Below are 24,964 nucleotides of genomic sequence, written 5' to 3'. Positions count from 1 at the left end.
GAAGCAGCAGAAGCATAATTTATCACTGCCTTTGCTACTTTGAACAAATTTAGTCTTGACAGGGACAGGAGCAGAGGAAAAACCTTCTTTGTACTTCCTCTTTAAATCTCCCTTTTCTCCATTAATTCTTGCTTTTGGCTGCACATTATCAGCACCTTCCTGTTTATTATTTTCTTCTAGTGCTGCTTCTCTCCTTTCCTGGGTCATTAATCAACCCTGATTAATTCACTACACCAAGACAACATTAAAACCAGGGAAATTAATCGGTATCAAGGCAGTGATCTCATCTAAGCAAGGCCTGTAAGTGCTGGTGCTGGAGTACCTGGGGCTGTGGTCAGCTGTGGTGCAGGATAGGAGTGAGGCTGAAATAGGACACAGGTAGGGCACAGAGGCTCTGAGGGATGGCACTGCTGCTCTAGAACTGGTATTGGGAAGCAGTGGTCTCAGCAGAGAAAGGGGAGGTAACACACACACATCAGCACATGAACTTGCTAAGGCTGAGACTCTCAGTGGTGTGCAAATCAAGTGCAAACTTGATTGTCACATACACAAAAGGTCACAGTCCTTCTCTGAACACTGATGGGAACCTCTCAATTAACAATACAATCAGAATTCTGTTCTGTCTCTGAATTAAACATGCACACACTCAGAAAGCTTGAAGAGAATTTTCTTAATTTATCTAATGCTTTCTAGACAGACGTTTAAAGCTTAAAAGAGATTGTTTTAAGAGTTACTTACGTGGCTGTCTCACATTTGGCTTTGGAAGAGAAGGATCTAATTTAAAACAAAGAAAATGCACAAAACATTAATCAGATGGGGTTCCACATGCAGCCTACAAACTATGCAGGTTCTCATCTGACAGAAAGACTTTAATCGCAAATTTTACAAACCATGAATTTCAGGAAGAGCAGCCCAACTTCAGTAATCTCACTCATCTCAAAAAAATTCTATTCATATATTAAGTATTCCTCAAGGGATTCTGGATATAGTTCATGCATCATATATTTTGCTGGCAAATACACTGCAACCTTTCCCAAATCAGATGTCATCAGGTGTGACCTACAGTAACTCTGGTTACTCCTCTGTGGAGCTCTTAAAGATCACAGATTGTGAAGGAACAAAGATTGTTTTAAGGTGATTACATTCATCTGACCACTTGCTAATCATAAATACGAGATACCAGCACACTAAATCACACACACACACACTCTCTCACTAAAGAATGGTGAGTTTTATGGCACAATACATACTGCTTTGTCCAAATTGCATGAATGTGTGTTGATTCACCCATTTTCCTGAGTCCTACTTGGTATTCTGTCTTGGAAGTTGTGTGCGTTTTTTGGTTTGGGTTTTTTTTTTTTTAATTATATATAAGAAATAAAAGATCACAGGTGTTGTTCAAAAATCAAAGCTGTTATTCAGGAATATCAAGTATCATCATCCTAGTGATGAAAATATCACCGTGTAACAGAAAGAGACAAGTAAACAAATGTTTAAAAATTGAAGAATTTCCCCTTCTTTTTCCTAACTGGTCCTTCTTGTCTTTCTCCAAGAATGCCACCTCAAGCAGAAGAGCCAGAGATTCTGGCTTCAGACTCAGGGAGCTGTTTGGTTAGCTGCAGTTTGATTCTGGATTGCCCAGCAGCTCAGGGATTTCATTTATATTCTGGCATATCTGAGTGCATTCAGTGCATCAGATGTAAAAGGATTTGATAAGACAGTGTTTCAGTACTTGTTTTTGTATCTTTAGCAACTGGAAAAAATAATTTAATTAATTACTATGCACACATAACAGCTCAAAAATATTGAAAAGAAATATATTTATTTATTGAAAGTGTTCTTAAACAAGACTATGCTTCTAACTTCTACACAGACAGCAGTGCCAAACTTCCAGCAACATCCTTTAGACCATTAGGCTCTGAGACACATGTGCCTACAAAATCCAAAAAATAATTTTATTCTTAAACTGTGTTATTGTGTCTTATTCTAACACATGAGTATCTCTTTGGCAGATGATAGGAAATAGGTGGAACAGTAGTAGGAAACATAGAGTAGTGAGAATGTAGAGGGGTGGGGGGGGGTATATGCACAAATAATCTGGAAAGTTATCAGGTGCACATAACAGCAACAGTATAACTGAATGTAAGATCTATGAGGAGGGCTGGACTGAAACCAAGGAGCCCTGAAAAGTACAAACATGGGTAAGGGCACTATCGGATTGTCCAAACACTCCACTAGCATATCTCAAGTGCCAAGAAAATGCCTTCTGAGCTGAGGGGAAAATGAATTTTCCATGCTATTTCTATCACTGGCCTCTCTACAGAGAATATGAAATCAGCTAATGATAAGCTGTGTAGCTCATTACCAATTCTCTTCAGTCATCAGTTCTTACATTTACTTTATTGTGATTTGCTCAGAGCAATTCAGAAGCAGTGATAATCCTTGAGATCTATGAAAAACATCTGATTTAAAAACAAGTGCTGCCAGCCTTTAGAATTACCATCATTTTCTATACCTCTGTATGATAGAGACACTTGTTAGTTGCCCGTTTGACCTTCTTTCTATGACCTGTCTCCTTTTGCTGTAGAAATAATAATCTAAAGTTTCTGCACTTAGCAGAAATCTGAACAACACTGGTCGATTATTTCAACAGAACAACGTCTATTTCCTAGCACATAAATGGCCATCCACTGCCTTTCATGGGAGTGGGGGAGAGCATGGGGAAATGCAGGAATGCAAAGGGAATGTCTGTGGCATGGAACTGTGTTTTAAGCACTTCCATTAGGATCTACTGTAAATTCTCATTTAGAGATAGTACTGTGATTTCTAATACTGTCAATGACAGTTATAAGCTTGTCTGAAGAAAAAAAACCACCTTTGCAATGACCAGTTTGTTCTGACTTTTGAAATGTCAAGCACATGACTTTCATATGTGGCTTGATGAGCAGATCCAGGGGGAGTATCTCACATAGTGGGGTTTTCAATACTGAAAGCTGGTTCTGTTTGCATCAAAGAAAATGAAGAACACTACCTCTGAGAGGTAAGTTCTCCTTTTCAGTAATGTGATATAATTTCTTCTCCGAGTCTTAGGTTCACATATTGGCCGACAATGGCATTTGGCTTTAAGAAAGGGGTTTTGATTCACTGCAGAACAACTGCATACCAACAAAGCTACGTTGTTAATGTGCCACTTTGTATTATGTCTGAAAGCTGGGATATGCTGGGGAGATTTCCACCAAGCGTCCCACAATTAGACTAAATCACCCACAACACAACAAAATACTCTATCACACTGTTGTCCTGTAACTAATCTTTATAAATTTAGCTTGTCTTTGCACACTGAGACCTTGTGCCTCTGACAAAGGCAACATTCTGAGTGGAGCCCAAGATGGGAGCTGTGCACAATGCTCCACACATCATAAGGAAAAGAGAGCTGAAGTACGAGTCTGTTTATTGAAAGCTGAATTTCAGTTGCAGGATTTACTCATTCCTAATAGAAAACCTACTGAAATAATACAAAAGCTGAGCAAAATAAAAGTCCAGAATCAGGCCCAAAGCACAGTTTTAATTATAACAGTGACAGATCAAGTACTTGATTTTAATTCATAGTGGATTTGATCTGTATTAACAAATTTGTTAAAAACCCTCCAAATGAAGTATGAGCTGACTTGCAGAGTTAGAAACAGTTGCTGCCTATGTCCCTTAGCCAATGCTGTATGGTACTTTAAATTGTTCAAAGACTAAACAGCATGCACTGTAAAACAGCAGTTACAGGACTCCTGATGCCCATCCTTTTGATGCCCCCTGAAAAGCATTCCAGAGGTCAAACAGCGTTTGGACACTATCGGAAGATTTTGGTGTGTATGTAAAACCACTGAAGCCTCTTATGAAACTACAATGCAAATACAAAAAGAAAAGATAAATGCACATATTTTCTGCTAGGATTGCATCAAAACATGACTGATGCTGTTGTCAGAGTGACCTACTAAGAAAAACTTTCAAATGAAATGAAACTGTGAGAACAGTTCTTACTTCCCTTCACAGGGCACATTCTTAAACTAGAATAAGGCCTCATCATGCTGTTTGGCATTATCTCATAATGCATTTCAGCCTCTCCAACTCCTTCAACCAGTTACTAACCACACTCTTTCATTTAAATAAAAAAAAGATTGGTTATGATTGTTTCATAATCAAACAAGTCGCACCAAAGTGGAGCCCCTTTGTGCACACTATCCTTTGCTCTTCGTAGTTTAAGGATCTAGTGAGTCTCCAGTGGCCACCTCTTTGCATTACAAACTTACCAGGCTTTAACATCCTCAGTACTTTGCAATTCCATTGCTATTATTCCTAAATTTATATTTACAAGCACAATAAATAAAGGATACAGCAGGGAGCAGAACACTGCCTTTTCTCTCTGGGCAACAAGAAATTGCTCCAAGTGCTACTGCTACATTCATACTTCCAAAACCCATGTTATTTTGTACTAGTCTGAGTATTCCTTTCTCCATGCTTGGCAAAACCACAAGTCCAGAGAACAGAGGGGGTTAAAAAATGGCAATGAATTGCCCTGATGACTGCTGCCAGGGAAATATCCAAACAAGTAACATCTTACAGGCACAGCATCACCACAAGATTATAGTATGTCGCATACTTGTTGCACTCCCTCATTTCAGTGGCTGTATGTTACACAATATTATATATATATATTAAACAGGTCAAGCTCATTTTCATACCTTCTTGTTTTCCTTCGTGTGTTATTACAACAAGGGGCTTGGTGAAGGTTTTCTTGTTGTGCATCATGGCAAGGATCATATCCACATTGAGAGAGGTGCAAGCTTCATCAGGAGGAATGCACTGGAATGCAAAGAACAGTGTGAGGTCAGAGTCACCCATCTGCCAGGACAGCTGTGCAAGTTGCACAGTTGCCTCATTACCAGTTTTACCCTACACAATTTATCAAAGAATGAGAACCTCCAAACAACCTTCTCTTTTGTAGCAATCAGATTACAATATTATCCAATATGGTGCATGTTTTTGGAAATTAAAGCTAACATTGTTTGTGCTTTGGATATGGATAGAAAAGATAAACTTGAACCACTTGTGCAATAAAAAGCAATTTCTATTTGTAGTCAACTAATGAAATTTAAACAGAAACTGTAAATTATGTAGTCAAAATGCATAGTATAATAACTCTTATCTATTAAAATTCTGAGCCTAGAGATAACATGTTTATTACATCAATTCCACAGAAAACCATTTATTACCTTCAGAGTTCAGATGAAAAAACAAAGAGTTTTCATCTAAATCAGAAGTTTTGATAAATCTAATAGATTACTGACCTTTGGCAGTCCTTGAGTATCTTTGTCTTTATTTGTACACAAAGTCAATTCGCAGTGAAGAAAGAGCAGTGAGATGTTGAACATTGGTTTGAACACAAAGCTAAATCTTTTTCTGTCCTTCTGTGCATGTGGTATTGGAAAATTCACTTTCTCAATACTGTAGAATTTAACAGATTCGTCTTTAGGACAAATGTTTTCTATTATGGTATAGTCAGACATTCTATCTGGATTTGAAAATGGGGAAACAAAGCATGTTTGAATGGCAAAGCCCAAGGATCTGTCAGCTTTAGTCACAGACACCTGCATTAAAGAAAGAGACAGTAAGATCTCAGAAATGACATTTTAAGTTCACATTTCATTAATATTTTCAACATTTTTTTAAGCAGTTTTCCAGTGCCATTTCCAATCTGAAATATTTTGAAGGCTAAACTGTCAAACTGAGAGACTGGAAATCTGTGGTTTCAAGACCAGCAGCTGTTTAATAGTGTAACCATGCATAAATACAGCAATCCCTTATCTTTCTGAAAGCAGGTGAAAAACCCCACCCAGATAAGAGCCACAGTTAATGACTGTGACTGCCACCTGAGATGGCGCTGCCTCCCTTAGACACACAGGCTATAACAGAGCTGTATGGAAATCAATCACTAATTCCATGTTTTTGTATCTGTTCAAAACTATAATGAAAACAGAAGAAAAAATAAAAGCAACAGACACAACAGAGAATCTACCTCCAGCCAAGACAGGAATGCAAAGGCAGAGAGGAGGTCATGGTCTGCCATGTGGGTGGCATTCCTGGACTGGAGGGGGTGAGGGAGCCTCCTAAAAGGCCATAATTTCTTGTGAAAGGATCCTTTTAGCTTATTATAAGTTTGAAATTCATATTCTTTTATGAAAAATAATTAAGACTGAAAGCTTCCAATGCCCTGAGATGTTGCTCAGCTGGATTGGAATGCAGACAATAAATGCTACAGAATAATTAAAAGAAAAAAAAATAAATGGAATTTGTAACAAATGAGGCATGTTGCTCTTAATAAACAACAAGCATTTTGTCTAACCATTAACACTGCCCAATGCAACAGTTCCCCAAGAAATCATCTTAGAAGAAATATGCATACTTAATCCATATGCTCTGCATGTATCTTTAAGGAAGAGCCTGCCAACTTGTGCGGTTTACGCAGTAATTTCTGGATTCTAGGAGTTTTGCAGTGAATAAAAGCATTTATCTTTTTTTTTCTCTCCCTTATGTGAGCAGCAATCAAATTAGAGATGAAGGGATGTGCTAAAGCATCTAAGCAAGAAAGACTACTTTCTAAAAAGAACAGAAATAAAGATGGATGAACAAAAGTCAGCCACAGATACTGACAGGAAACACGCTGATGGTGTAAACTAATTAAAAAAGAGATTATGGAAAGTAGGACAGGCATATTACAGTTAATTAAATAAAAGGATGAATGATATCTCAAGGAAAGAAAAGATCCACAGGAGAAAGGTGCAAGACCAAAATACAGTAAGAAAATGACAGCAGAGAAGAAAGAAAAAAAAACAGAATACAAAACATTCCAACACAAAAAAATCCTTACCAAACAAGGAAAAGAGAGATAAAGAATTTTTACCAAATATGTATTTATCAAAACACAAAAATATTTTTCTGAATAACAAATGCAAAATAGAAATAAAAAAGAAAAAAAAAAAATCAGTGTCAGCTTAAAAAAATGGAGTCACAGAAGTTCAAAACTGATACATTTTCCACTGTGCAAGAAGGAAAAACAGGAAAAAAAAAGGCTTCTGCCAGGACAGGTGATGAAGAAATCAGAACATCTGTCTGAATAAACAGCTCCAGAACCAGACAAATCTACCAGTCAGGGGGATTCATCCCAGATCCATGAAGGAAGTGGATGTTTTTAAGTGTCTGTTATAAAAATACTCTTAACTGAGTGTGACACTCTTTATTTTTGCTTTAGCAGACTTAAGTACTTTTTACTGGGTAGAGAACAAAGAAAAGACAAAGCACACTGAAATCATGAAGAGAACTGCACCAATATCAATGGATCAGTGTGCTTATGTGCAACATGGGCTCCCAAAGAGGAACTAACTTGAGCACAGCACTGCTCCTTTTTCCTTGGGGCCTTACAACCCCCATGGCTCACACCTTGTGATTTACTCGCCTAGAAACACGATAACTTCTTCATTGCCAAAGCTGCATTTATTAATGTCTGCCACTATTTGAAAAGCCAAAATTCTGTTCACGTAGCTATCTTTAAAAATATTGACTGTATTGGTTTGAAATTCCACAGATTTCATAAGCAACTCAGCAAAACATGGAAATATTATCATGTGCAAAATACACCTGAAGTCAAGGGTACACCCAGCTGTTGATTTTGTTTTAGTATTATTTATCTAAGTCTGCTAGATGTCTTGTGTGGTAGCATTCAAAAGGATTGTAACTGATGTTTTTAAGCAGATTGGAGAAAGACAAGAATCTGTATTAACTGTGTAACCTGAGAACACCAGTATATGAAAGACATACATTTGTAATAGTTTTTTTGAATGTCTACATCTTTCAGATGAGGTTCAGACATATAATAAAATGAACCCATCAAGACATGCCTGTTCAGAGCAAGAGCTCAGAAACCACCTTTAAGTTCTGTACAGAAAAGCAGATACAGCAAGAATCACCAGTTTACCTTGTAAGTTAAATTCACCCATTTTGCAAGAATCCTTTGGGGTTTTACCCAAAATATTGTCCTACTTCTTATCCTACAGTTTCTGTTCTCTGCAGCCACCACAGTGTCTTGAACCAAATGCCCAACAAAACCTTTCAACTGACAAGAACAGATCTGGCTCAGTTGCACAGACTTGCAAAACACTTCCATTAGTTTGAAAGTCTTAGTTTGTTACCTCAACATATATTGGCCCATTCTCAGCAATAGAGAAGAGTCCTTGGGAAGGAGCAAGGAACAAATCTGTTTTGTACAGCTCCATGTTGAAGGTCACATTGGTGATGTGTGGTTCAGGAGGCCAGAAAATGCCTCTGTCATCCTCTGGCTGGTGCAATGTGCAATTAAACTGAAACGAGAAAAAAAAAAAATACAGTAACATCACAAATCAGGAGTGGTAGGACAAATTTGGTGTGTACAATATAGGCCCACCCACGTTCCATCTACTTAGTGCAAATCTTCAACAGGGTCATAAGAAACAGTAGTGAGAAGAAATGTGTTAAAAGACAAACGAATTTCTAGACAATTAATGTAATTTATGTGAAATGCCTATTACAATAGGTATTTCTTCACTGTCAGGTGCAAACCTGAGGATAACATACCGCTATTTCAGGCCAGCTTGAGAAAGCCACCTCTCCCTCATCAGCATCCCCTGGAAATCCATTATCACCCGATTCCATGTCGTCATCTTCAAAGCCGCTGCCTTCAGCTGGTGGTGACAGCTGAATGACAATCTGCACAAGAGGTATTGCAAACAAATTAATTAGGTGATAACTGAGCACTCTCATGGTTATTATTTTCTTCTCTCTTCAGAACAATGCAAAGGCCAAAAGACCAGCTAAGCAAATGGTGAAAGTGTGTCTTAAACAGCCTTGCACTGAGCATGTAGGATATGTAGCTTATATTTAAAGAATGCCCCCGAGTTTTTTTTCCAGAATTCAGAGCCAGCAAAGAAAGACACCAGTCTGGGTGTTGGTGTCTGAATGAGCAGCCTAGCATTTCCATTCTATTTCTGGTATTTCTACAGCCAACACTGAAAAAAGGAATGGCTTTCTAAAGTGATATTTTGCTATTTGCAGTTCTCCTTAGTGCACTCATAAAAAAATCACTAAAAGTGTTAGGGCCACTAAAGGATTTTCTCTTCTGTCATTAGCAATTTTTTTTCAGACATGTATACTCAAAACCATGATATATTCCTTCTTCATGTTCCCTTTCTTATTTTTTTTTCCTCACTAAATTTCCCCCTCTTTTTTTTTTTTTTGTCCTTTTTACATGTCTTCACTTCTTCACCTGGAAATTTCTGGTTTTGTTTTCCAGTGTTCTGCATTCTGCTTCTGTACGCCTGCAGCTCCTCAGCTAGTTCCCTTCCTTCCAAGACTTTAACTTTGTTTTCTTAGACATAGAGCAACTGCTAAAAAGTGACATACACACACTTTTTGACACTCGACTGCATGGTGTCTGTTTTCTAGGAGAAATACTCCCAAATTCTGAACAATCCCATACATGACTGGGAGTTCAAGTGTGAAGCCAAGACTATTAAAAGACATGTTGGAGAAAGGAGAGGAGGTAAATAACCACTTTACTTTGGGCCATAACAGAATACAGGGACCATAAGAGTATTTAGCTCCAGACCCACGCTGTTCTGTCGTGTGCCGATGATTCTATCTTGGTTTGGGGCTGTTTCTAAAGTTAGGTGCTACTGACTCCCCAGCACAGAACAGTTTTAACCAGGCAAGGTCAGATCAGATTGCCTGAGCTGTGTTTGGGTTGGACCACAGGCTTTCCATCATTTGCCAAAGTTACTTCTATGTACTGGAAAGCTCAGCAAGAGAAATGTGTCATTACTTTTGAACTCAGAATATCTGCATTGTACTCTGGCTCATAAGCTGAGCCAGTCTGGAAGCAGATGCTTACAACCTAACTGGGCTCCTTTGCATCATCATTCATATACTAGTACTCAAGAGTCCTTTCATTATGTATAGCAACTGATAAAAAATATAAATTCAAATTCTAAGAGAAAAGCATGCAAAAATAATGTCATTCCCTCACATTTTAAAAGGCTTTTTTCACACACAATTTTAGAAGAAAAAAATTCACTTAATTCACTATATGAATTAAAAGGTATTGCTTTGTGCAATTACAAAACTTCATTCCTATTTCTCTTTACAGCAATGTAGTACTGCTTACATATGGATGCACCAAAGCTGCACAGGGAACGCCAGTGCAACTTCTCTGAGACTGGTACAGATGGTACCAAAGGGCAGCCATGGTGCAAAAATGTATTCAACTCCTTTTTCCTTTGGGATACTATCTGACCACAGGAGCACACTGAATGTGCAGTCTTCATAGCTCCTTGAATACAGAGACTGTGGCTGCAACTAGGTTTGAGCTAGGCAGGAAAGGATGAGGATGCCTCCTTTTTGCTAAGACTAAAGCTAACTACAACAGCTTCCTTGTACTACTACGATGTGCAGTACAGAAGGTGGATCCTCTTTGTAAAATACTCACAGAGTTAAAATAAACAATCTTGTTCAAGATATATGCTGTCCGAGTCCCACATTTGTTGAGTGAAGATTCCAAGATGAAGTGGGTCCCATTCATCCTGGCTTTGCAGGAGTGGTCCAGCAGCGAGAGCTCTGTCCGGCTGTAGCCGCCAGCCTGAAACAAAGGCGCTTTGTGAGGGGCTGAAGCACAATTGCGTACAGCTCCTGCTCAAAGTGCAGCTCAGTCACTGTTCGTGACTGCTGACAGGAAGAAGTGGAGTTCATTGTACTGACATCCAGGGAAGGTCACTCTCAAAATGCTGTTATACATGGCAGACAAGGAATAAATGTAACATGGAAAAAAAGGAAACAACAGGTTCGTTATTAATCTGCCGATTAATAATGCTGCCTCTGTTTGGTCTGAAATGAGCTAAAAATGCTGGCTGTATCAGGCTCTTTTCCACAATACAAATGGACACAAGCAACCTGTCAGCTGGTAGATGGTAAAGATGGATCTGTTTAGGTCTCACGCTGCTACCAAAAGCAGCTTCTTTGTACTTTGGAAATTAAAAACTCAGACTGATGGTTGAGTACAGTAATTTTTTTACAGAACCAACCATGCACACCGTCAGTCAAAAATCCCTCTAAAAACCACCAGATTGTTGGGAAGAGAAAACACTATGAGTCATGGCAATGAACATCTACAGCATAGTTTTCTCACCAAATTGTTTTTGGGAGGGGTTGTGTGGGGATGGCTGTAGAACTTAGAATGTTTATTTTTTCAATTAAAATGCAAATAAAATGGTCTGCCCAAAAAAGCTTCCCCAGTTTTGAGAAAAAGATATTACACCAACCTGTAGAGAATCTTTTTCTACAGCTACTGTCATGACTTTGTCATCACACTTTATTGACAGGGCCATATCAGCACTGCCCTGAACTTCTTCAGGTTCTTTATGTTTTGAGAGGGAATGCCCGAAGTCATGATTTATTAATGTATCTACTGAATGCCTGGATGGGAAGATTTCTTCTCCCACCGTGTCATGTCTTCCTCTGTTAATGTGAAATGGAAAAGTCAGGCCATCAGTATTCTTTGGAGCTGGCAGTGGGTTAGCACCCAGCAACTCTGTCAACTCTGGAGGAAGGGAGTGGTCTTCCTCATCATTCATCTCTTCTGAAAAAGAACAAAAAGCAACAAATCCACATTAGTGTATTAAATATTTTTCCTAAAAAGTATCCAGAACTAATAATTTTAATACAAAAAAAATATTATCCCATAAAGGGAGCTCCTGGAGGACATTAAAAGCTGCATCTTTGTACTTTTAGGTAAGTAGCCACAACTCCTACAACTAAGGGCTGAGTTGCTACTGAGGCATTTAATCTTGGTATACTTAGTCCCTGTCAGAAATCTCTCTCACCAAGAACTGAAAATAAACTTTTGATGAGTGGACCTATTTTATGCAAAAGATCCACAGAGGTAAAAGAAACATCACATTCATTAAAGATACTATTTTGGTACTGTTGAAACAGCCTAAGTGCAAATCATTAGGTTAAATTCTTCCACTACCAGACCCATCAGAAGTTCAGTCACTATTGTTGTGCAACTACTTACAAAACCAGAGTGAAGCTAAATAAGAGTTAGCTTTATAGTGAGTAAATGAGAAACTATCTCTTGGCTTATACATGTAACTGCTGAGGACAGAACCCCTGAGAGGGCAATTGACAATATTAATGTGAACATAAGCTTTATCAAAATTGTAAAGCAATAGTTATAGTGCTTGAAACTCAGAATTAGTGAAAAACAGAGATGCAACTCTGCTAGCTTGAAAGGACCCAGATAGCTTTACATCAGCAATTACTTTGGCCAAATAACCAATTTTTTTTTAATAATTGTATTTACTCTGTTTGCTCAGATTTTTTTGGTAAGCCACTCATGTCCATAAAAAGTTTCAACGTTTATTTAATCATCTCAAGGAAACACTATGCTCATACTTTTGGAAAAAACATACTAAAAAAAATCAAAGCTGGATTTATTAACTAACAAGATACCCTATTGCTGACATCCATTTCAGTGAACACTGGGTATCATCAGCTATAAAGTCTTGCATGTTGGATAAAATATAAACATTTAATTCCACCAAATTTCAGGAAATAACACAACTTGCCTGGACTTTTCTAATCAAAAAGTCAGATTATTATTTGCAACCATCATTTATAGATATTACCAGCATTCTTGACGATGAGCAGTAAAAGAAGTGTAACAGCCAAAACCAAAGCCTCGAAACTGAGAAAACACCTTTCAAGTAATTGCATTCCTGGAAACACAAGATATGTTTTTCTACATGCTAAGAGTCCATCTTCAAACTTACCTGTATCTTCAAGTTGCAGATGAAATCTGTTAGCAACAGGTGCTTTTGTGTAGGAAATAACTGGACTATAATTATGCTCATAAGCCCACTTGATCAAACTCTCATGTGATGAGGGAATGTCAGGTATTACTGATTTACTCATAGTCATGGATCGTTCTGTTTCTTTTCCAAAACCAATACTATTTGATGTCTGCAAATAAAAAGAAACTTGGGTTGTGATTTACCACTCAAGGATACTTACGATGGAACCTGATCTGAACACTGATCTGGACACTGATTGAACCCTGATTTTTTATTCTGTTTTACTCTATTAAATAACAGCAAACTGAGGACATCTGGGAAATAAACCAAACCCTGCCACCTTAGGCACATAACTGCTGCACAGATGGAAAAGAGACCCCTGCTTCCTCTCAGGCTCTGCCTGGAGTACAATAAATCAAAGCAATCAGAAACTGTTAATCCCTAAACGAGACAAAGACATATTTACACCCTTTGGTATAATGCAATGCTTTCTTCAAAACTGAGCTGAAATTACTCCTGAGGTGAGGTGAATTCAGGATGACAACTGAATTTTCAAATGTCCCCTTAATTTCTTGGATTAGAGCATTACTTAAGCTGGATAAAGGAAAACGTTTGTTCAAATGAGCATTACTGAAAAAGGCAAAAAGCATGCTCATGAAGTAGAGCTGATACCAGCTAATGCTGTTAAGTCAGCTGGCACCAAGGACAGGCTGTGTCTGAATGAGCTTCACCCTCGGAATGCTGTGTGCCTCCTCCAAAGTTTTGAGTTCATTAAACAGGATTGAACTAAATGCTTAATAGAGCAGTGAGAGCATGCACATTTATGCACGGGCAGACTACTGAAATAAAACAACCTATACTTTCTGCACATGGAAAGATTTTTAAATTAATGAAAAATACAAGTTTTACACAAATAGTTGATACAGCAAACTCATAAATGCACATGCTGACCTTATGAATGCACATGCTGAATTATTATTAAATAAATGAGTCACACAACCACTTAGTTTTCATTTTCCTGTAAACGTTTTGTAAAATTTCAAATTTTCTTGCCCAAATGGGCAAGTCAAAGGAACATAACAAGTATCTCTCACTGTTAGAGGGGCAGTTCGAAAATATTCACTGGTATTACACAAACTTGCATTCAGCAGCTTGGCATCTTTAACACGTATTCATTCACACCAAAGCTAAATACATATATATTTATTTTTACACTCACAACATTACTATTATCACTATAACAATCACATCAATGGCTACAGAACAAGCTGAACATAGATGCTGCAGGAAAGGCATGATGACCCACTTTTCAACGATTTCTGCAATGTCATTGAAATGCACTTTTTAATGCAGCTGATACCATGGAATGTTCCACAAATACTTTCATTCCCATGCTCGATTACCTTCTCCATCATATAGGCTGCATCTTCTTTTCATCCCCACTGGTTTTCCTCAGTGTGAACAAATCTTACATCTCTTTCACTCTAGAACACCAAAAGATTGACTAGAGAGATCTCTTTTAGACAGGGCTCATATGGACATGTTACACAGGTCACAGAGCTCAGTTGCACTTCTCTACCTGACATCAGAATGAGTTTTTGAACACAGAAGTGAATAAAGCATGTAGAGAGTCCTGGTGGAACGGCATAGTGTACCTTCTGCTCCCTCCCTCATTTCTTCCTAAACACCCAGTTCTACAGCCTTTAAACACTTGGAGCTTCACAATTGAAGTTCAAGATAACTAAGTGCAGAGTGTCTGGTTTGAGGATACTGTTACCAGTACAGTTATCAATGCTCAAGGCCACTGAAGATTAGAAACAAAAATGGAGCAACAGGTATCCTAATTTTAGTGCCTTACTGCTCTTTGGGATCAACTAATCTTTGATCTTCCACAGATGCAAATGTGGACACAACTGATCACGTACTTTCATATTACCACACACCTTTGACTGGTAGGAGTTATTATGCTACCCCAACCTTGCTGCAGCTCTTTACTTTTCTATCATGAAGAGACAGCTGAACAAATATTATTTCAGAACTTTACTGTCGTAGCTGGCACCCGAGCATTTTCAGGGCTTGTTTACACCACTGCACTCCACACTGAACCTGTGAAATGTTCAGTCTTGCATCGCCTCACTGAAACAAAAGCAAGAACAAGGGCTTGCAGAAATAGATCTACCTTCACTTGCCTGCTCTGCCAACACTTTCACACACTGTGATTGAAATAGGCAATCTGAGCCCTCACTAACCTACTCAGAATAGACACCATTTCAGAAAGTGGTGGGCAGTTGTTCTCAGGTAAACAACAGTCCCTCCAAGCTTCTGAAACCCTCACAGGTTTGCTTTGAGCATTGCACTTTTCTCACTCCTTGCCCCTCAACAAACATTTTGTTTCTGCAACTTCACTGCACAGCTCCCAGCTTTGCAGAGGGACACCAGTTGCAAAGGAAGCAATGTGAACAGCAGTGTACAAGCACAGAACCACAAAAAGCTCTGCATGTAAGGACTGCCTGCACACACGAGTTAAACGCAGCCTGGGAGGAAAGCACTGCACATACATCATGTGCAATTAATTTACCTAAAGTACTCCCATTTTACTTGGGTTTGTGTCCATCCTCTTTCAGAGTTTCAAGAAACACAGCAAGCTGGGAGATGAGCTATATGACCTAAAACATCTTTTAAATTTTTTTTCTGTGAACTTAGACCTCAGTAACGTACAGTCCTGGGTTTGAGGCAGCTTAGCACTAACCTTTCCCTCTCAGCTTGCCAATCCCCTCAAGACAACTCTAATTCATAGTGAGGGCAAGAAGTTAGGAAAATTGAAGTGCATGGAACTGCTTCAACTAATAAAAAGAACATTGTGAAACATTACCTAATTGCTTAGTAATGTTTTTATGCATTGTCTAAATTTGGGCTTGGAAAGGCCTTCAGCTTAATAGAGATATGAAGAGATCCTAAATGCTGGATATGCAGGCTTTTAGTGACATGGGGGAGTTTAGTTCCCTCCCTTATCCCCTCTAAATAAAGGAAAATTAACACATATTCAGAAAATGAAGCATCTATACAAATGAAGTAGTAAATAGTTACTCACAAACCCTAACATGAATACAAAGTCTTTTAAATACTGACATTTCCACATATATTTTATGTATTACGTTCTTTTTTTGTTAATCTAAATAAAATGTTACCTTCTGGTACTTATTACAGAAACAATTTTTAATTATACTTTTTACTCATACTTTCAATAATCAACAAAGAAGAACTGTAAAAATAATAGCAGCCTTGCTTTTCTATGTTCAAGTGCAGCACTTCAGAAATTTTTAAATCCCGTAGAAATCCTCTTGTGAAAATTGATGATCCATTCATGGACATGAAATACGGTACTTGAGCTATCTCCTAGCATGGTGTGAACTAAGGCACAATTCTCTGTCCTGTGAAAGGAGATCCATATATGCCCAAAATGTGCAGTGGTGAATTTTACATGATAAGCCAGAATGAAGCTTTGAAGTCAAGCACTACTTTTTACCCTTCTGCTTACAACAGTGGTAATCCTCAGCAACCAACCTTGATCTTTCTCTTTAAGGACTGACTATTTCGGACCTACAGAATGACCAGAAGATCCTTTCCTGTCTCTTAAGATAAATATCTGACAGGGATCAAAAGGAACGTCGTCATCCTCCCTAGGTAATTTTTCCATTCAATTTTCTGAGCAACACCAAAATATGTTTTCTTTTACTTCCCTTCACTCTCAAAAGCTACTATGAAATCCTACTTGCTGATCTGCTTTCTTAGGAGATTTAGATCAATCAGCCTTTGGATCCTGCCAGAATTTCCTCTGCACACATTAAAAGCAGAAAGCAACTACGCAAAGTAAAATTTCTATAAATACAAAGAACTGGAGTTTGAAAATGTAACTGAATTGCTGCAAAACTGCTAATCATGAGGCTACTGGGTGGTCCTGAGCAAACATTCAGCTCAACTGTACAATGTGCTCTTAACTGATCGCTTAAGACAGAAATAGGCCACAAATTTATAGGCTGCAAGATCAGTTCAATTATATTTATTTATTTCAGAGCAAGGGAACACACATGTTCTTAGTAGAAATGGTGTTATGCCACAAAGCCTGTACCAAAAATCAACATGAATCAGCATCTCCAGTAATTTTAGAGGTTTAACTTTAGAGAGCCTGGTTTTAACTTTTAAAGAAATTAATTTTTGCTGTCTGAGGAGAGATGAGGTCAATTTGACCAAACACTTACTGGCGACAGAAGTACTGGCAGGGAAGAGGGATAGATAGTACTACAGCCACAAGCAGAAGTAAGAGTGTTTCCACTTCTAAAGGGATGTGGGTGTGTCCTGCATATCTGGTATTATCTATTCTGCGCTTGAAGGCATCATTCCACTTTTGAGATGAACCTGTTGATTCATTCACCAAAGTAACAGCAAAAAGGGATATAAACATCCAACTGTGTGTTTAGGGTGCTTCAACAGAAGTCAAAAAGACACAGACTCAATCCTTGCATCAACCACCTGGCTTCTGCGATGAGTTGGTCAGTTTTATAGCCCATATATTAAAGGTTGAGCAGAACAAAAAGTTTATGTATTTACTCCTTAAAATGCAGTAATAATTAAAAAGAAGCAGCTAAGAGAAAACATTCAGAAATCAACATGGTCTAGCACTACATCACATTTAAATGGATTCTATCCTGTTGCAGCACGATAGCTCTCAAAAAATAAAGGTGCCTTCACTTACAATCACTTCCAGCTTTCCCTGGACATCATGAGACTTGATAACCCAATTGACAGACTTTCTACACTTGAGGATAAGAACGACATCTCTGACAAGTCTGGCGCCTGGTTGAGATGGTTTAATGTCAACGATTATATCCACCTGGAGAGCACTGTATGTGGAAAATAGAAAGTTAGAACAGAATGCCAGAAATTTTCAGCTATCAACCTTCTTCCAATCCATCATGTTTCCACTGTCTGGCCAGCTGATTAAAATGCTGGATATTATCCCAGGCAACACAACATGTGCAAAACAGATTGTTATTCCATATACACTTAAGTGATTTTGCATAACAATAGAAACAAGTACTTTTTAGACAAAAAATACTTCTGTCTCTTATTTACAAGAAATGTGCTACTCAATTCACCTATTATTTAGTACAGGTAAGTTATATGACTAGCAGGTTGCTTTCTAAAATAAACATAATTTTCTTATTTCACTGTGACAGTGCCTAAATATAACTGCTTCAGTTTTCTCTGGCTATAACTGTATTAAAACTTAAAATAATACCCAAAAAAAAAAAAATCAAAAAGACAAGCAGGTTAACACACGTGCACAAAAAACCCAACCCAAGAACTATATTGGCGGGTGTCTCTGCCTAAACAGTTAAATTGTGGAATTACTTTGCCTAAGATCTTGCATGCTTTGAGGAATTAAGAAGTGTATTCAGTTTCCAATACTTCTGGATATATACTTACTTTAAAAAGAAAAAAACCCCAGATGTCCAGCCTACTGCTTGCTGGAAAATAGATGAAAACTATCCAGATTTTCAAGACCTCAGTAAAGTAAGTAAAGCAAATGGGTTCTTACCCATCAATAACATCTCATCATGCAAAATACCAATTCAACAGAAAAACCTGTACCTCCAGATCATCTTATGGGGCCATACATTACAAGAATGTGCTCATCCCCGAGTAATAGGTTCCAACTAATATTCTGCACTGAGACTTAGTGTATCTGGAGACCTTTGTTCACTCTCCTGCAGTTTTACACATGCCCAGCTCAGCTTCTCTATGTTTCTTTGGGGATTTAAACTTTGTAAAGATAGCTGTATATAACACATAAAACTAAGAACAAAGTAACTTAGTACCTTTTTTTTTTTTTACTTCTAATAGCAAAATATTTAAACTTTTTGCAGGGTTATCATCTGAAAAGCAAATTCCTATTGTACTATCATCCAAAGCCAAAAGCTTGGAACCCAGACTGTCATTGTGTAACACTACAAGGGACTTGGAATAATGCTGAGATTATCATCAGCTCTGTTCAGGATGGGGCTGCATCATCATTTGGGGCTACCTACTCCACTTCCACTACATCTCAGCACTTTCTTACTATTCCCAGGTTGCTAGGCAAGAAAATTATCAGGCTCTGGGTTCAACATCTTGCAGTGAGAATTATCCTTTTCACAAAAAACACCTCCTCCCACCTCCATTTCCCGTGTGATTTTCTCATTAGGGATAGGATATGCTCATGTGTAGCTGCACGAGGAGCAGAACTGGACAATGCCAGATATCCAGTGTCAGCAGTAAGCAGACAGGATTTTAATTCTACCTTATCTCTGATGAAATTGTAACCATCTAAGTTTCATAGCAAATTTCTGTTCTAGCAATCATACTTGGCACTTAGGAAGAGGTTTTTGAAGTATGACTATCTGAAGCAAACCCCACCCGTATTCTCCCACTAAGATCTAGGAAAGACCAGCAAAGGATGAGTATTTTAAATGCTTTACCTCCCAAAGGTACCTTTGACAATTTAGATAATCCTTATAACATGTACAGAGAGTTACTTTTCCTAACCAGTAGTTATAAAGTTTTCTGGTCTGTGCACCACTGTCAACCCTTAACATTTCTCGTAATTATCAAACTACCCCTTAAACTCAACTGGAAACTTGACAGAAAATACCAGTGTGAATCTTCAGAGCAACTGTGGAACACTAACCACAGATCACTTGCAACCTCTGGACACTGTTTGGGAGCCACTGTCCAAGGCTTTGATGCCAGTCATCCCCACCTGTGACAGGTCAAGATTACTTTCAACCTCTCTCACCTCCTCACACAGTGGTCTAACCTTAAACCCTCTTGGTCAGATACTGCCCTTACTGATATTCCCTTATTCACCTTATCCTTGGAAAAATGTGATTGACTGAGCAAGAAGGGGAGCAGTATGTAGTCCATAAAAGCTGTGCTTTGCAGTCTTGTCTAGAAAAATCTTGTGATTATGAAGCAGAATTCAAAATCTTTACATACTGAAGAACCAGCTTCTATTTAAGGCAAAGCACAAAAGCCCAAGCTTTTCTTGAAATGATGAAATGGCTACTTTCAGTTGATTTTTGTTAGACAAATAAAATTTTTAGTTATTATTTCAAACAGTTTTTAGTCTGTTTAGATGATACTTTACCTGTTAGGATTGGAATTTGGAGTGCTTAGTTCAATGATATGAACTTCTCTTTCTTGGACTAGGTTAGACATAAGGCACCCCTCTGCTGGTTTCGGTTGTAGATATCCCGCAAGGTAATTTAAAGAGAGAAAATTCTTTTTTATGTTGCACGAGGGAGGAAAAACCTGATCTGGAGGGGGGGGAAAGAGAAAGCATATGCACCTTTAAACACAGATGTCAGCTTAGATTTACACACATACCACATCAACATCAGTGTGGCACTATAGTGCCGAAAGGTGAATCTACCATCTATTATAAGCACATATGACCAATCATCATATTGAAAGGGAGATCACTGTTGCAAGAATACATCACCTTTCTGATATAAAATATATACTTCTAAACTGAATAGTTACTATTTATGGATTTAAACATTTAATGAAAGAAAATCCCCACAAAGAGATATCTGAAAACAATTCTGAAGGAAAATATGTGAAAACTTTTCAAAATTAATAAAATACATTCAGTTTGTTCCTTGCACCTTCAAAAGCAATTTCTTTCTTTTGCATTTTACTCAGAGATAACTTTTGGAATCCACTCCTTCTCCCTGTGGAAAATGTTTTATTCTTGTTATTATGAACTTACCATTTTCTAAATATTACAGAAAGTACTTTCCATTTCCTTACTCAATATATTTCCTATATATTGTGTAGTTGCTGTCAGTGTTGTCTAGAAATACTGCATTTCTCTTGCACGTGGAAAATTAAAACCAGCAAGATAATTACGGAATCAGTTGATCCAAAGTCTGATCGTAATATCCATAGCTGAAATGATGAAATTCCAGCATTAACTATTCAATCTCTCTTTTGGTTTTAACTGCCTCAGCTGAACATGAGCATTTTGAAATCACAGAATATACTGACTTGGAAGGGACACCATAAGAATCATCAAGTCCAGCTCCTGGCCCTGCAGAGGACACCCCAAGAGTCATTCCATGTGTCTGAGAGCATTGTCCAAAATCTTCTGGACCTCTGTCAGGCTGGTGCTGTGAGCACTTCCCTGGGGAGCCTGTTCAAGTGCCCAACCACCCTTTGGGTGAAGAGCCACTAGTGTACAATGCAAACCATAAAAAATAGCCACTTGGTATGAAGTTCTCATGCACAGCCTACATTGCTGTACCCCAAGAAACAGTATTTCCTGTAAAAATACTGAAAATAAACTGAAAATCAGGAACACTTTGAATTTTGAGATAGCTTGACATATGAATTGTCATAATACATAGAAGGACTAAGTACCATGTTCAAACACATGAAGTCCTGTAATAATACAATTCCACATGGCTGGGTCTTTGACCATTGCTTTACAAGAAAGACTTTTCCTATTAAGGCCAGTAGTAAGATACAAAAAAAACCAAAGAACAAACAAAAAACCCCAAACAAATGACAAAAAAAACCCCACAAAAAAGCCCCAAAAACAACAACAACAACAACAAAAAAAAACCAAAAAACAAGCAAACAACAACAACAAACAAACAAACAAAACAAAAAAACTCCCAAATGAAAATAAATCAAATAACATGCACTGTGAAAACAAAACTGTGAACAAACTCTTAAAAGCTGTCATGCACTCTATAAATGAGAACTGAAATGTCACCTCTGAAGTGCATTTGTGTGTGCTACGCAACTTTGTAGGAAAACCAGAGAATCCTGTGACCCTGGTCTCTGCAGAAACAATTAGGGGAGTTTCTTCTCCTGATCTTATACAAAGTAGCCTTTGAACATTAACCCTGTTGTCTCCCCTACAGAAGCTACTAAAGCTGTATAAAGCTGTAACTATTCATACTGCCCAAGCAAAGCACTTCTCTAGCATCTGGTATGTGCCCTGCCAGATTAGCCTTGAATGCAGCTGCAGTTCTGCCAGCTCCTCCCACAACAGCACAGAATGGAAAATGATTCCAAATGGTCTATGCTGAGCTTGAATTTTTAAATATATATAAATATATACACACACAGAGACACTAGGTATTTGCTTCTTAACTGCTGTACAACATGATTCAGGCCATAAAATAACAGTTCTGGAGTAGTTTGTGGGTAATTACCACACATGCTATCATTTGCCATTGCAAAGAACTCAGTTCTTGCTCCTGGCACTTCCATTAGGCCTCTGGAGCTCTCCAGAACTGCTGCTCTTGCTGCCAGAAGCACGGACACTCCCCAGCCAGGGCCTCCACTCGATAGCACGCTTTTCCTCTGCAGCAAATTCTAACTCTGTCACGGGCTAGTTGACATACACACCAAAATGCATTCATTTACTTTCATCCACACCAGTTACCAAAATCGGGCTGGAGTAGAAAAGAAAAGGGGATCCATTTCATCTTTCTCTGCTCACTACACACCTCTTCTTTCTTAGTTTCAGGGCTGTCTACTTACTTTGGAAAGGGACTGCAGGTGTCTGCAATTAATTAAAAACACTACCACACCAGCCAACAAGCAGTCAGTTTATGGATTCTGTGCCTCTCTAATCTCCCCAGACTCCCAATATGGAATCAGACGTGAGGTTTGCAGGCAACACCCTCAGCAGAGGCTCTCTGGCCAGCATGCCGGGGTGCTGAGGGCCCTGCTGGCCAGAAAGCAGCAGAGCTGTGAGCAGTGGCCGGCAGCCACTCTCTCCTTTGGCGAGTGCCAGGCTGCCTGGCTGGAGACAGAGGATTGCACACCAGGATCTGTAGTTTCTGTGTGCAGCACTTCTATTTTACTGATGAGGACAGACACTGTCTGCTCTATTCTGCACAAATTAGGTGTCATCCACAGGTTCTTGGCTAAAAGTTGAATATCCAAGCTTAACATCATCCTGAGGAGGTTTTTGTGCAAATGAGCACTGTTAATCAAGTGTCACTCTCCAAGACAGGCACCCTGGGCAGCAGCAGCTGGATTCAGCAATAAAAATCCCATCCAAGCAGAGCTTGCCTTTCAAAGTCTGAGCTGGGGATAAACAAGGTGTTTGGAATTTTCTTTGGGCACTCTGATGGCAGGGCTTATTCATGTGTATTTCGCAGTTTGCCAGCCCTTAGCACAACAGAATCAGAACCTTTACTGGTATTTAATGGCAAGACAGAATTGGGATCAGGGAAGGGCCTACAGGAGTCTCAGGAGGGAGGATGCAAACTCTAGGCAGTACTCCTCCTGCAGCAGGACACACAGCTAAGCCAGACACAATGCAACCATGTACAAGCATTAAACCAAGCAAGCATGGCATGCAGGATATGTGCACTGGTGTGTACTGGCTATAAATTCAGAGTCAGGACTGATGGCTTCAGCTTCTGCCAGGACAGAAGCACAGTGTTACCATCTGTAAATAGACTGTACATCTTCCAGTTTAGTTACTGGTATGGCTGACTGATTTTTTTCTTATTTATCTAAGAAATTTGTTGAAATTAGTGTCCCTCCAGGCTAGCACATTTGCCCTGGATTTACACTGATGCATTAGGTAACATTTAGCTAACTGATAGGACTTACTGCCTTGTTCAATCATGTCTTATGAAACCATGAGGAATTAAACTGACTTCTGCTGAAAAACATGTACCAAGACCACTTTCACCATGAGCACTCCTGCTTTCTAGAATCTGACGGTGATTATCTGTCATCTGAATTATCTGAATCTGACAGTCACTCTGCCATCTCCTTCATTACACAAATCAAGGCAAGAACAAGAACCCCACTTCTTGTGCCCCTTTCTTCCACACCCCCATTCTGGCCCCTTAAAGCTTTTGCTGTGACCACCATCCCTGTAGTATTTGATCAGCCACTCTTTCGAATCAACAGGATTCAGATGCACTTGGCCCTGATCCAGTTTGCTAGTGCTCTCAGCTGCCTTTCATTTGCAGTTTCAAAAGTGACTTCAGAGACCCAAAGCATCAGAAGCAGCTTTATTCTATGAAAGATCAGTGTTCGTTCTGTCCTTTGGCTTGCATTTTCTGTTTGCTGTATTCAGCTATAGCCTACACTTCTAAAATGTTACATCTTCCAGTTTCAGATTTGTCTAACTTGAGTGAAACTGGAATGTGGACAGTTATACGGATACAGAAATTAAATCTGTATCAGCCACATAGCAAGGAACTATTTGTATGACCACCTATAGATTATGAGTAATACTAGCAGTGATTCACAGACTGTCAGCTGAGGGTACCTTACAAAAACGCTCAAGGAGTGTAAGTTTTGTATGAAAAGCCTAAAATGTACATCACTGTATGCTGTGGTTTGTGAAATCCAGGGATTCTACTGCTCACTCTGCAGAGAAGCAGACCAGCACCACATCCCACGTGGGTTTCACAGAACTCCTCACATGACTGCTGCAGTTCAAGAACTGACCCTCTCCCCACCCCTGAACACATGCATAACCCCCACACATACATGCATATTCATTCTTCTGCCAAGAATTTAAATCAAAATCCAATACGGTTACAGCTGAGCTAGTTTATAGGAGCCTTCTCAGAAACTGTCTATTTTGGTTGCCTGCCAAGTTCCATTTTGTGTACTTACTCCAAATTAAATTGTGTTTTAGTGCATTCTAAAGATGATGCAAAACTCTCCTCTTTAGACTCCTGGTTTGACTGGAGATGTGCAAATCAACAAACAGAATTTTATCTGGCTTTTTCAACGTACCTAATTAAATATTTGTCTCTGCAATGCAGAGACCACTACTCCCATGTATATATTCCAAGAGCACTTTAATAAGCTAATAACTATATTTCTGAATGATTTTCTGGCATTAGAATCCAAGACTGGTGCCAAGTAGAACAAAAAAAAAAAAAAAAAAAAAAAAAAAAAAATCACACAGGGGAATCCTCTACAAATTTGGCAGGATTTGGATACAA

At 38.7% G+C, this 24,964-nt stretch overlaps 1 protein-coding gene across 1 annotated transcript in view; it reads right to left on the bottom strand.

Annotated features, from left to right (window-relative positions):
- TGFBR3 (transforming growth factor beta receptor 3) overlaps positions 1 to 24,964 on the bottom strand; it is a 115,946-nt gene that overhangs the window by 11,637 nt on the left and 79,345 nt on the right. The window contains exons 6-15 of the mRNA XM_082286800.1: positions 20,113 to 20,281; positions 17,680 to 17,827; positions 12,906 to 13,095; positions 11,394 to 11,710; positions 10,565 to 10,714; positions 8,659 to 8,790; positions 8,238 to 8,405; positions 5,340 to 5,639; positions 4,734 to 4,854; positions 739 to 774 (exon numbers count right to left, since the gene is read on the bottom strand). Of these exons, the coding sequence (XP_082142926.1) occupies positions 739 to 774; positions 4,734 to 4,854; positions 5,340 to 5,639; positions 8,238 to 8,405; positions 8,659 to 8,790; positions 10,565 to 10,714; positions 11,394 to 11,710; positions 12,906 to 13,095; positions 17,680 to 17,827; positions 20,113 to 20,281 (1,731 nt within the window). The remainder of the gene's footprint in view (positions 1 to 738; positions 775 to 4,733; positions 4,855 to 5,339; positions 5,640 to 8,237; positions 8,406 to 8,658; positions 8,791 to 10,564; positions 10,715 to 11,393; positions 11,711 to 12,905; positions 13,096 to 17,679; positions 17,828 to 20,112; positions 20,282 to 24,964) is intronic.

This window comes from Coloeus monedula (genome assembly GCF_965178545.1).
Source record: "Coloeus monedula genome assembly, chromosome: 9".
Classification (NCBI taxonomy): domain Eukaryota; kingdom Metazoa; phylum Chordata; class Aves; order Passeriformes; family Corvidae; genus Coloeus; species Coloeus monedula.
This window is presented reverse-complemented; position numbering and strand designations above follow the sequence as displayed.